We start from the raw sequence: 12,367 nt of genomic DNA on the forward strand, positions 1-12,367 counted from the left end.
TTCTTCCCTCCAAAAAAACCACGTGTTGTCTGTGTTTTATTGCTGTTTAACAACCACCAACCCACCCACGCCAACCAACCAAACATCATCAAAACTGCACCAAAAAAACCTCCAAACTCAACCTCCCGAACCTGAAGCGAAAGGCCAGGCATCCCTCTGTAATGACTGTAACTAGTACCTACTGCTAATGTAAATGTAAATGTAGGTGTGATTAGATTATCTTGTATCATCTCACCAACCACCACCCTCTCCTAGCTAAGCAAAAAATGTATGTGACCGTGACCGTGAAGAAATCTGTATTTGTACCGCTGTAAATAAACTGTTTGTTGATAACCTTAAGAGATGTACCATTAAAATAAACTGAACTAAATTATTTGTGAGTAAAGTTGTTAAATAAAAGAGCCGTTTTATCGCATTTCACACCTCTCTTGCTGTTCTTTCTTCTACTATTTTGTTTATTACACTTTCCCCAACATCAACACTACAGCGTTAGTGATCGCCTAAATGTCCTAACAAATATTGGCTCAAAATTTATCGGACAGTATTGCGATCACTAACGGTGCCCTCTACCTTGTTTAATGGAGCTTGTTGTGTATAAATTTTAAGGCGCCCTCACCCCCACTTTCTCTTCTCTTCTGTGCTGGCTTCCCTATACCTTGTGTACTACAAAGTGTGCTATTCTAGAAATCTTGCTGCGTTTAACCTGTGTTCATCTCCACCACCACTTAATTGCTTCGAGATTGTGAAGTTTTTGTTTGTGCGAAAAACTAGCGAGCAGTAATTAACAGTGTAACCGGGGAAGGTTATCTCACTTTTGCGGAGAAGTTTATTTGCTCGGAGAGAGATGTAAATAAAAACTTGAGGATCACAACTCGCAGTCGGGAGAGTTTTTATTATTCATCGGATGAGTGGATCGTTAAAGCTATTTACATAAAACATTGAAAAATTGTCTAATCAAGACTCAATTATCCAAAGAGCAGTTCTCTAGGATTTCGGTCATTCGATTTTTTTTTTGTATTTTTTAATCCGACTGAAACTTTTTTGGTGCCTTTGGTATGCCCAAAGAAGCCATTTTGCATCATCAGTTTTAGTAATAAAAAGTTAATGTTTTAGTAATAAAAAGTTAAATAAAAAACCACCAAATTTTTTTTACCGTTTATCATTTTTTTCCAGTGTAGTCCGTATCCATACCTACAACTTTGCTGAAGACACCAAATCGATCAAAAAATTCCTTCAAAAGATACAGATTTTTGAATTTTCATACATCATTTTTGTATGGACAGCTGCCAAATTTGTATGGAAAATTATATGGACAAACTGATGATGCAAAATGGGTTTTTTGGGCATACCGAAGGCACCAAAAAAGTTTCAGTCGGATTAAAAAATACAAAAATTAAAATTGAAGAAAAAATACCGATTTCGTAGAGAATTGCTCCAAAGTCCTCGTAAAAGTTACACTTCAGATAATCTTATCAGGAAAAAAATACTACTATCGCTTTAAAGTAATATGGGATGTGTAATCCAAGATGGCAGCCAATATGGAGGCAATGGCTTCTCAAATTTGACTAATGTTAAGTCGCTGATCGTGAATTTCAAGTCCCTCCTCCCCCCATCAAAATTCATTTAAAAATAAGGGAATTGACCAAAATTGAAATTCAAACCATTCGAGTTCAATTGCAAACTTCTGAACACATCGTTTAACGCTAATAAAACAGTTTAGTTCAATTACGTTTAAATCTTTAATGTATTTGTTTTAGACCAAAAAAACGTGAAAGTTTAGGTAAAATATTTTCAAAAATTCATTGATATTTGGAATTTTTTTTAATGGTAGCATAACTGATGTTTAGATATTTCGAAAATCAGGCTTTGTTTGCTTTCATAATTCTCTGTAATAGCGTGAAGTTTTTTTTATTCTTCAGTTATCTTTTTATGTAAAGAGTGAAAGAATTATTATTTTCAGTTCAATTCAAAAAGACTGATTTCCAATTGTTGAAGAATAAATGAAACAAAAATAAGTATTAAATTCAATTTTAAACTTTTTATAATATGCAAATACTGGTGTACAGGAGGTCATTTAAAAAAAAATTTGGTCATCGAATAACTTAACTACTCTTTTGTGTTCGCTTTTAAATTTTTATTTTTTGTTTTTTATGCTTTTTAAATTGTTAATTAAGGCCTCCGGAATTCAAAATTTGTTCAAAATTGTTTTTCAACAAATTTTTGATTCAGGTTAGTCTAGAGTTTGTAATTTTTAATTTTTAAATATTTGTAATATTGATTAAAATATCGATAAACCATTTTTATTTAATTATTTAAAAAGAGGAATATAAATAAAATATTTTAATATTTAGATTTTAAATTGCAGTGAAATTTCAATGTTTTGTAATTGGCATGCAGCGATATTTCGATTTTTTGCCGTAAAAAATCACCTTCCCTAGTACAGTCCAGACTCGATTATCCGAAGGCTTTGGCAAAATTTTACTTCGGATAATCGAATCACAAAAAAAATTGTTTGTTGTCTCATTTTTGATTATCGAGCTTCAGTATGACCCAACTACTCTAAAGTGATTTTTTTTAAATCCAGGATGGCGAACAAAATGTCGGTTATGGAATATTGAAAAAATGGCCAGCTCGAATTCCATGTTAAAGTAAGAAAATAAAAAAAATAATATTTTTTTTTATTTTCGTGATTCGAATCGGGCCTTCGGATAATCGAGTCTGAACTTTAATATTCACTAATTGTCATTTTTCCAGTTAAAAATTGTTGGCTTTAAACATTCGAAATTAATTGAAGGAAAAGATTATATATTAGAAAAAAAATCATGGTAGAAATGTCATGAAATGACGTTGAATAACGTAATTCAAGTCAGTTAGCATTAGCATTAGCATTAGCATTTGGAGGACGCCCCACCACCGGAAGGCTCCACAACGCTTATCCCTCTGTTTGGTCTGGTTGTGTTAGACCCTCATCCGGAACAATAATCCAACACGGGAGATACCATGTCTTCATCTTTTGATGAGTGTGTAATACAACCCAGGGCATAAGGGGGTCCAGGCCGGGTCCAAGCTATCCTCAGGGATATGAAGGATCGTTAGTAAACACCTATCTAAAGTGCGCAAGGACCCCTACGTCACCTTAGTGGTATAGATGTTTGTAGGGAGGTTTTGGACTCAATGTTAGTAGGAGAGGTAGAACCCTAGGATACACCTCGAAAGGTGTTGCGGGTTGGTTGTAACAGTATTCCTAATTCCAGTCTAGGCTCACCAAGTCGCCATGGCCTAGTGGTTAGCATTTTTGCTTACCAATCCAAAGGACGGGGGTTCGAACCCCGCCTTCAGCGACTTTGATTTTTCGTTCATATTCAGCATTTCAAGTATTTCTATGTCCTTAACTTTCTCGATGGGAGCAGATGGGAATCGAACCCAGAACCATTCGCTTACAAAGCAAACACTGTAACCATTCAGCCACAGCTGCTCAATAACGTAATTCAAGTCAGTTAAGTACAAATCGAGAATAAAGTTATCATTCAGATCCATAAGAGCTTATTGGACTTGTTGAAATAAATTGAAAATTTATTTGTTTTCTATTCAAATATTTGTCAAATCGTCACTAGAGTGCTATCTTGTGGAACGTCTGCTGTAGAGGGTGACGATTCTCGAGATTTTCAATTTCCCGGGAATCGAGAGTTGATCTTGGCAATTTCCCGGGAATTCCCGGGACCCGGGAGTTTTTTTTACTACGCCAACAGTGTCAAAAATTTAAAATGAAAAGTAATAAATTTGTTTCTTTTAAATGAATTCAGTTACTGTTAATTCATACTAATTCTATGAAACGTTAATTTAAACAGCCTCATTGTTTTGAGGAACTATATAAAACTTTTGATTATTTTTTTTCTGAATCTGCAAAAACAAAATCGTTTGTTGAGTTTTTTAAGACTCAAAATTGTAGTTTAAAATATTTACGAATCTTAATTCGCACTGAGTGATTTTTCAAAAGATTCAAAAACTTGTAATAAGATTTTTGTTAAAAAATAACTAATATAGCTTATATATAATTTCCCACTATCGGGAATTTTGCAATATGATAAAAAACGACTCAAAACAATAAATTAAATGGTTTATTTTTTATTTTTAAGTTCAACATTAAATATTCATTGAAGAAATATTTACAGTTATCAGGAAAACCCAAATGTTCACAAAAAACTAGATTGGATTGCTATGCTCAAGAGAAGATATGAAAATTGAAAAAGCTTTTCCCTTTTACAAATAATTAGAAAAAATAATATTTGAAAATAAAACATTTGATTTCATACCTGGGGTGTAACTGCTAAATAATTTTTAAGGTAAATTTTTGGGTCCACCTTTTTTTGGCTTCTCTAAATTATAGACAAGTTAAAATTTACACTTTCTGAATAAGAAGATTAGAGAAACATTGGTTTATTCGAACTTGAACATCGAACATTGGACATTCAATGTTCTAAACAATTTTGAATTTTTTAAATGTTTTTTTTTTCTGATTAGTTCACATAATTTTACTTCGATATTTGTAAGTTTAAATTTCCCGGGAGTCTCGACCGAATTTCCCGGGAATCGAGAGGTCCAAAACTGGTCAGTTTCCCGGGAATTTTTTCCCGTGAATTCCCGCTCGTCACCCTCTAGTCTGCTGTAAAAAGATAGGACGTGTAACAAGAAAGCACATAAGTGACGAAATATAACATTCCAGAAAAAAATAACATTCTAGAAAAATTATTGAAATTTTCTATTAATTCTGTATAATTATAATGATAAATAGATTTTATTCTTTTACGTAGGGAAAATTTAATTCAAAAAATTGTTTCTGATAATTTTAAAGAGCACAATAAATTTTGATACATTAATAAACACTTTTTTTAGTTGGAAAGTAAAAAAAGTTGGTTGGTTCAAAGCGGCGATGTACAGAGCTCGAGCTATAAGCTTGATCCCGATTGGTTGCGAACTCGAGCAAATCGAAGCCAAATCAATTTTAAATGGGATTTAAATAGCTGTCAAATAACGTCAAATACATAACAAATGCACATTCGTGGTCTGGACCTTACCATAGAAAATATTTTTCGCGTTAAATTTTTAATTAACCGTTGCAACTGGCCCACACAATTTTTGCTAATTATATGTTTCAATAGATTCAAACGCATTTTAATTAGAAGTCATCCAATATAATTGAGAACAAACTGGAAGAAAGTTGAGTTCGAAACGGTATTATTTGAAAAAAAAAAACACACACTCTAAATTAGAAATAAATCGCGAAAAAATCCAAATCTAACGAAACTAAATAAATAGACCTTACGGCTTTTATGCATCCTACTAAAGAAATCATTTTGAATGTCTGAGGCTCAGATCATGGCGAATTGGCGACACAATTTTTGTATATTTCTGTCAAACATGTAATGTAATGTGATGTAAATGTAAAAATAAAAATCGACAAAATTTAGTTTTAATATGAGAATTATAATTGCAAAAATTAAAGATGAATATTAAAGCCTAACCAAAATGAATAATGAAAATCGATGTACAATGTAAAAGTGGTTCAGACTCTTACAAGGTAAGCACAATTTGATGTTCTCGTAGTTTGTAGTAAACGATACTAAAATTGATATCACTGGTTGAAAATATATAGAAACCAGCATTACCTCCTCTCCTCATGTTGCTTTGCTAAATGCACTTAATCGTCTCTCCTAACTCTATCCCTTGCTTTCCCGTACCTCTAACACTTGTGTGTGCGTGCTGCGTTTCGTTCGATAGCGTCTCTAATATAGTAACTCCTTGTACTCCGTCTTCCCACGTCCAATGGCGTCTTCTGCGCTTCATTACAAACAAAAATAACCCCCAATGCAAACGCAAACCACAAACATATCGAAACCCGACCATCCTCGCTAATATCAGCCGGTCCGCTTGCAGTTTGTCCGCACCGGTCCGCACGTGCCCGGCGAGGAAAAGGTCTGACTAAAGGAGTACCCCCGGAGCAACTCGGTCGTGCCCCCGCGGCTGTCCCCCTCGGACTCCACCACGCTGAACCACGACCCGGTTCCGCGCAGTTCGCCGAAGGTGGTCCAGGTGCTGGACCCGAAGGAGTCGAACGGGTCTTCGGTGGTGGTGGTGACGGCGGCGGCCAAGATCAAGGACCTCGAGGAGGGACTGCAGAGCTGGCGCCGGGGTTCGATCGAGTGTCGTCACGTCAAGTTGCCACTGCTGGAATCGGTGGAAAGTAATGGCGTGGACGGCGGAGGGGGGAATGGACATCATCTGAGGGCCGCGGTGGGACCGGCTCCGGCCGATGAGATACTGTAGATAGTGGATGTGGGGGGGAGTGACAAATAAAACAAAAACCAGGCAGCAAACTAATCTAGTTCCAAGCGATTAAGTAGAAATAATTTGTTGTATGTTCGTGTGTTGTGGTCGATTGAGTCGATGGATAGATAAAAATGTATCGTGTTTTTATACATTGACGGTATTAAAAGAGATAAAGATATAGAATAATTGTAGTAAACGTTCAAAACTAATGTTCGCAGTGTTTAAGAATAAAAACGACTAACCGACCTACATCTAGATGAATACAGAGCACTTAATAGAGTTACAAAATGTTGGAAAACGCTTCAATTAATCGTAGGGACGCCTCTGTCTCTGATAACAGAGGGTGGTTCGCAAACCGTGGTCATGTTAAATGAGAAAAATATAATAAAACGATTGATTACATTTGTTGGTGGTGAGTTTTACTGACAGATAGAATATAAAAGAAATTCAAAATAGACAGCTAAAATAGAGATGGTTAAATTGCATATCAAATGGCTTAGAATCATACTGAACGTGGTAAAGAAGTGTTCAAAGTACCTCAAGAAGAACTTTTCATAAAATTTTGAAAAGCTTAAAAAGTGAGTTGACTATAGTTAAGAAAATGTTGATGAAAGTCATTATTTTCAACTTCTTAAAGTGTCATAATTTTCTCAATGAACATGATTTTGAATCGGAAAACGGAATGCATTTTCGAATTCTTTGGACAATTTTCCACTATGAGAAGGTTAAAAAAGTTTGTAAATAATAAATAATATGTGGTTTTGAAACACAATTTAAAAAACTCTCCAAATGTTTAGGCAATTTCAGTTGAACAAATTTCATGTAAAATTAACTTTGTTTTTTTTTTCTTAAAAACTATATCAGCTACTTTATTGATGGTACATTTAACGTACAAATAAAGTTTGAACATCTTAAATATGATTCAAGAATAACTATGACTATCAAAGTCACCCCGGAATTTAAACTAGGATTTTTTAAATACTATTGAAAAAACTTTCTTTCCAAAATAGTGCAAGGACTTTGTGTGGCCTAGCCCAGTACATGTTTTTAAAAAAATAATCTTGAGAAAAACCTTACCTTAAATATTCCAAAAATAAATTGAAATCCTACCAAAGTCACCCCGCTTTACGGTATCGTATTTAAAAAAATACTCAATTTTTCAAATTTTGCAATATGGGTATCAAACGAAGCAAAATTTTGAAAGCCTTTTCACCTTATTAATGTTTTTTTTTTTGAAGAATGCCAATTTTTTTTAGAAAATACTAGAATTTTAAAAAATTTCAAAATGGGTAAGCGAGACTCTTATATTTTGAGAATGCAGATCAAATTTCGCTTCGTTTCATTGCATATTGCAAATTTTGAAAATTTGAGTATTTTCGAAAAATATGGTATTTTGTGAAAATTTTAGTTTTCAACAAAAAAAACTCTAATAAAGTGAAAACGCATACAAAATTTCGCTTCGTTGTTTTTCCGTAAATTTTGAAAATTTGAGTATTTTCGAAAAATACGGTATTTTGTGAAAATTTTAGTATTTAACAAAACATATAAAAAAGTGAAAAAGCATACACAATTTCACTTCGTTTGATACCCATATTGCAAATCATGAAAATTTGTGTATTTTCGAAAAAAAAGGGTCCCGACGATAACGATTGAATTATTGTTATCGTTATCGAGCCTGGATAACTTTATCGTTAACAACCTTGGTAATTTTGATTTGTGTAAGATGGATGTTTATGTCATACTATGGATGAAAATTTCATTGGACAAGTAGGTCGAAAGCAGACAAAAGGTCCGAAATTTTTAAATTGATCGTGACGTTTTAGTGAATACGTCAATATCGAAAAGTTCAACAGCATAATTATTTTACTTACTAGAGAATCAAATTCTTGCCTGAAAATAACTCGTGATTCTTAATCATTTTATTATGTTGAAAAAAATTAAAATTATAGAACATATCTTTGATTTCGAGCTTTTTTTTTATCAAAATTTGTGTCTACTTCTGTTTGAAGAATGTGAAATATGAAATATGTAGGCTTAGTGATTTTTCACGCTCGAAAATAGCAAATTTCACGGGGACCTCAATTTCAAAACACCGAATTTCACGCAAATTTCGCGGAACGTGAAAAATGTTAAAATAACTCTGAAAATCTTATGTTTAAATCACAGAAACTACTTTTTATGCTTCATTATATATTATTCTTCAATAAACTGACGTGAACGTGACAAAAAAAATCTCCTAATTATCAAAAAAAAAAACCGTCTGGTTTACGGATGGGCTCAATTTATATTTTGAAACAAAATGTAAGGCATGCGTATTCTCATTTATTGAATTGCTTTTTTAATATTCAACTAAAAAAGGTTAAAAAGTTTTCGCTGATTTGCTTCTGTTTTATCAGTTTAAATTTTATTGAATTTCATATCAAAGCAAGATTCAACAATCTTGTCCATCCAAAATATGTAAAATAGTTTAAATTTTCTTCAACATTTAGACCATTCAAAATAATTTTTAAGGTTTTCATCTCTCTTTTTAAAAAACTAAATTTAAAATCCATAGGCAAAAATATTATAAATTGTTACGAAATCGAAATTTTTATTCAAAATAAGAACAGAAAACAAAAAAAAATGTATTTTTTAACTTTCAAGGGAATTATTCACACAAATAATCAAATATTTTTAAAATAAAACAGGACTCAGAAAAAAATCTGAAATGTTTTAAAAAGGTGATTTCAAAGATTAAAAATACTCTTCATTTTATTTTAAATAAAACAAAGCTTGATTCTTTTAATTTCTTTTGAAATCATACATTTTAAATAAAATAGCAGTAAAATTTGTACTACAGCGAATTAAAATATTACTAAATTTAGTTAGTTTCTATAGAAACTGAAAATTTTAATAATTCTTCAAATGGTTCATATCAAGCTTATCAAACGAAGACTAATAAAATTTACTTAAATAGTCTTTATGGTTGAAATATTTATTATGAAGTCATTTGGAAAAAAAGTGATTTGAGAAAATTGATAAATTTCAAGAATCCGGAATCGCGGAATCGTCAAAATTCACTAACCCTATATAAGTAATTGAACATAAAATTTCACGGGATTTCGCGGAAAAAGCCAAATTTCGCGAATTTCACGCTGTCCTCGAAATCGTGAAATTTCACTAACTCTACTTATGGGAGAACTGTCATTTCTATCACTCGAATCCGGTGCTCTATTAAACCAGGATATTCACTCGCTTAATTCTACAGTAGTTCATAAGATTATTTTTATTCCTTTTTGAGTTTGATAAATTATTTTGAGAAAAATCGTTACATTTTCACACAAACATAAAATTTCACGGGATTTCGCGGAAAAAGACAAATTTCGCGGATTTCACGCTGTCCGCGAAATCGTGAAATTTCACTAACCCTAATGATAAGATTACTTTTTCAAAACCACCAACCTATGTACATAGGACCTTTTGAAAAAGTAAGCGAGGTATTTTTTTAAAAGAAAAAAACAAAAAAAATACCTCTTTACTAAGCACGATTTTTTTTAAATAGTAAAACTCACTAAAAATATTTGAGCAATTCTCTACAAAACCGGCCGATTTCGACCATTTTTATTTTTTGTATTTTTTGATTTGGCTCAAACTTTGTGGGGGCCTTCCCTATGACCAAAGAAGCCATTTTGCATCATTAGTTTGTCCATATAAATTTCCATACAAATTTGGCAGCTGTCCATACAAAAATGATGTATGAAAATTCAAAAATCTGTATCTTTTGAAGGAATTTTTTGATCGATTTGGTGTCTTCGGCAAAGTTGTAGGTATTGTTAAGGACTATTTAGAAAAAAATAGGTACACGGAAAAAAAAAATTCCCGATTTTTTTATTAACTTTTTTTTCACAAAAACTCAAATTCCCAAAATACGTATTTTTTGATTTTCGAGATTTTTTGATATGTTTTAGGGGACAAAAATCCGCAACTTTTGAGCTATAGAGAAACATGGTCAAAAAATCTGCCGCCGAGTTATGATTTTTTGAAAAACTGGTGATTTTTGGAAAAAATCGAAATTTCATACATAAAATTTTTTTGACCTCATTTTTTTATGCAAAATTGAATTTGCAATCGAAAATTACTTTACAGATTTTTCGATAAAGGGCCCCGTTTTCAAGATATAGCCACCAAAAGTTTGATTTCAGCGAAATATTTGCAGTTTTTAAATTTTTAAAAATAGTGACCATGAGTGACCATTTCTAAAAATATTTTTTTTTGAAAAGTTCAGAAAATTTGCTATAAAATTGTCTAAGAGACATTGAAGATTGGACCTCTGGTTGCTGAGATACAGCGGCTTAAAGAAAAAGAAACACGAAAATTGAAGTTTTCTAAGTCTCACCCAAACAGCCCACCATTTTCTAATGACGATATCTCAGCAATTAATGGTCCGATTTTCAATGTTAATACATGAAACATTCGTGAAATTTTCCGATCTTTTCGAAAAAAATATTTTGAAAAAAATTAAATCAAGACTAACATTTTAAAAGGGCCAAACATTGAATATTATGCCCTTTTAAAATGTTAGTCTTGATTTAATTTTTTTCAAAATATTTTTTTCGAAAAGATCGGAAAATTTCACGAATGTTTCATGTATTAACATTGAAAATCGGACCAATAATTGCTGAGATATCGTCATTAGAAAATGGTGGGCTGTTTGGGTGAGACTTAGAAAACTTCAATTTTCGTGTTTCTTTTTCTTTAAGCCGCTGTATCTCAGCAACCAGAGGTCCAATCTTCAATGTCTCTTAGACAATTTTATAGCAAATTTTCTGAACTTTTCAAAAAAAATATTTTTAGAAATGGTCACTCATGGTCACTATTTTTAAAAATTGAAAAACTGCAAATATTTCGCTGAAATCAAACTTTTGGTGGCTATATCTTGAAAACGGGGCCCTTTATCGAAAAATCTGTAAAGTAATTTTCGATTGCAAATTCAATTTTGCATAAAAAAATGAGGTCAAAAAAATTTTATGTATGAAATTTCGATTTTTTCCAAAAATCACCAGTTTTTCAAAAAATCATAACTCGGCGGCAGATTTTTTGACCATGTTTCTCTATAGCTCAAAAGTTGCGGATTTTTGTCCCCTAAAACATATCAAAAAATCTCGAAAATCAAAAAATACGTATTTTGGGAATTTGAGTTTTTGTGAAAAAAAAGTTAATAAAAAAATCGGGAATTTTTTTTTTCCGTGTACCTATTTTTTTCTAAATAGTCCTTAACAATACCTACAACTTTGCCGAAGACACCAAATTGATCAAAAAATTCCTTCAAAAGTTACAGATTTTCGAATATATACGTACCATTTTTGTATGAACAGCTGCCAAATTTGTATGGAAATTTATATGGACAAACTAATGATGCAAAATGGCTTCTTTGGTCATAGGGAAGGCCCCCACAAAGTTTGAGCCAAACCAAAAAATACAAATAAAATCCATTTCCGGTTTTGGTAGAGAATTGCTCAAAAACATGAACAAAAAATATTTGTAAGAATATAATTTTCCTCATAAAATATCAAAATCAGTTTTTATCATAATTTTTTTTTTGGAAGACTTCAAAGGACTTAGAAAATAATTGATTATGATTGAACTGAAGCTTTTTCTTATTTCCTCAAATTAGAATTTTTGGTCATTTGACCTTTTGTCCATTCAACCTTTTGTACATTCCCTTTTTGTCACTGGTATTTTCAAGGCGTCCCGATTTAGATGGAACTTTCAGCGTTTGTTTGTTTATACATGAGATGAGCTCAAACGACAAAAAGACAAAAATAAATGCTATAAAATGAAGTCCAAAAAAACATAGAAAATCTTGAAAATCTTTTTTGGAAAACTAGATGAAATTTGATAATATGTGTTACATTGGTTATGGTTGGAACTTTTTGACCAATCACAGTTTTTCTCATAATTCTACGATATTTTTAAAAACATTTACACCATTAAAATTTGCCCTGTAGCCCAAAAATACGCGTAATTATTGAGCTCAATTTTGACATATTGTCAATCGGGT

General features: G+C 32.0%; 1 protein-coding gene across 2 annotated transcripts in view; it reads left to right on the plus strand.

The window, feature by feature from the left end:
* Window positions 1-6,122, plus strand: part of LOC120419015 (calcitonin gene-related peptide type 1 receptor) — a 177,500-nt gene extending 171,378 nt beyond the window's left edge. The window contains exon 13 of one of the 2 annotated variants that reach the window (XM_039581582.2): window positions 5,920-6,122. In XM_039581582.2, coding sequence (XP_039437516.1) covers window positions 5,920-5,979 — 60 coding nt within the window. In that variant the 3' untranslated portion in view covers window positions 5,980-6,122. Of the gene's footprint in view, window positions 1-137; window positions 421-5,919 lie in introns of those variants that run through there. The other variant, XM_039581581.2, reaches the window with a different exon arrangement.
* The last annotated feature ends 6,245 nt before the right edge of the window (window positions 6,123-12,367 follow it).

Source organism: Culex pipiens, chromosome 2 (genome assembly GCF_016801865.2).
Source record: "Culex pipiens pallens isolate TS chromosome 2, TS_CPP_V2, whole genome shotgun sequence".
Taxonomy (NCBI): Eukaryota; Metazoa; Arthropoda; class Insecta; order Diptera; family Culicidae; genus Culex; species Culex pipiens.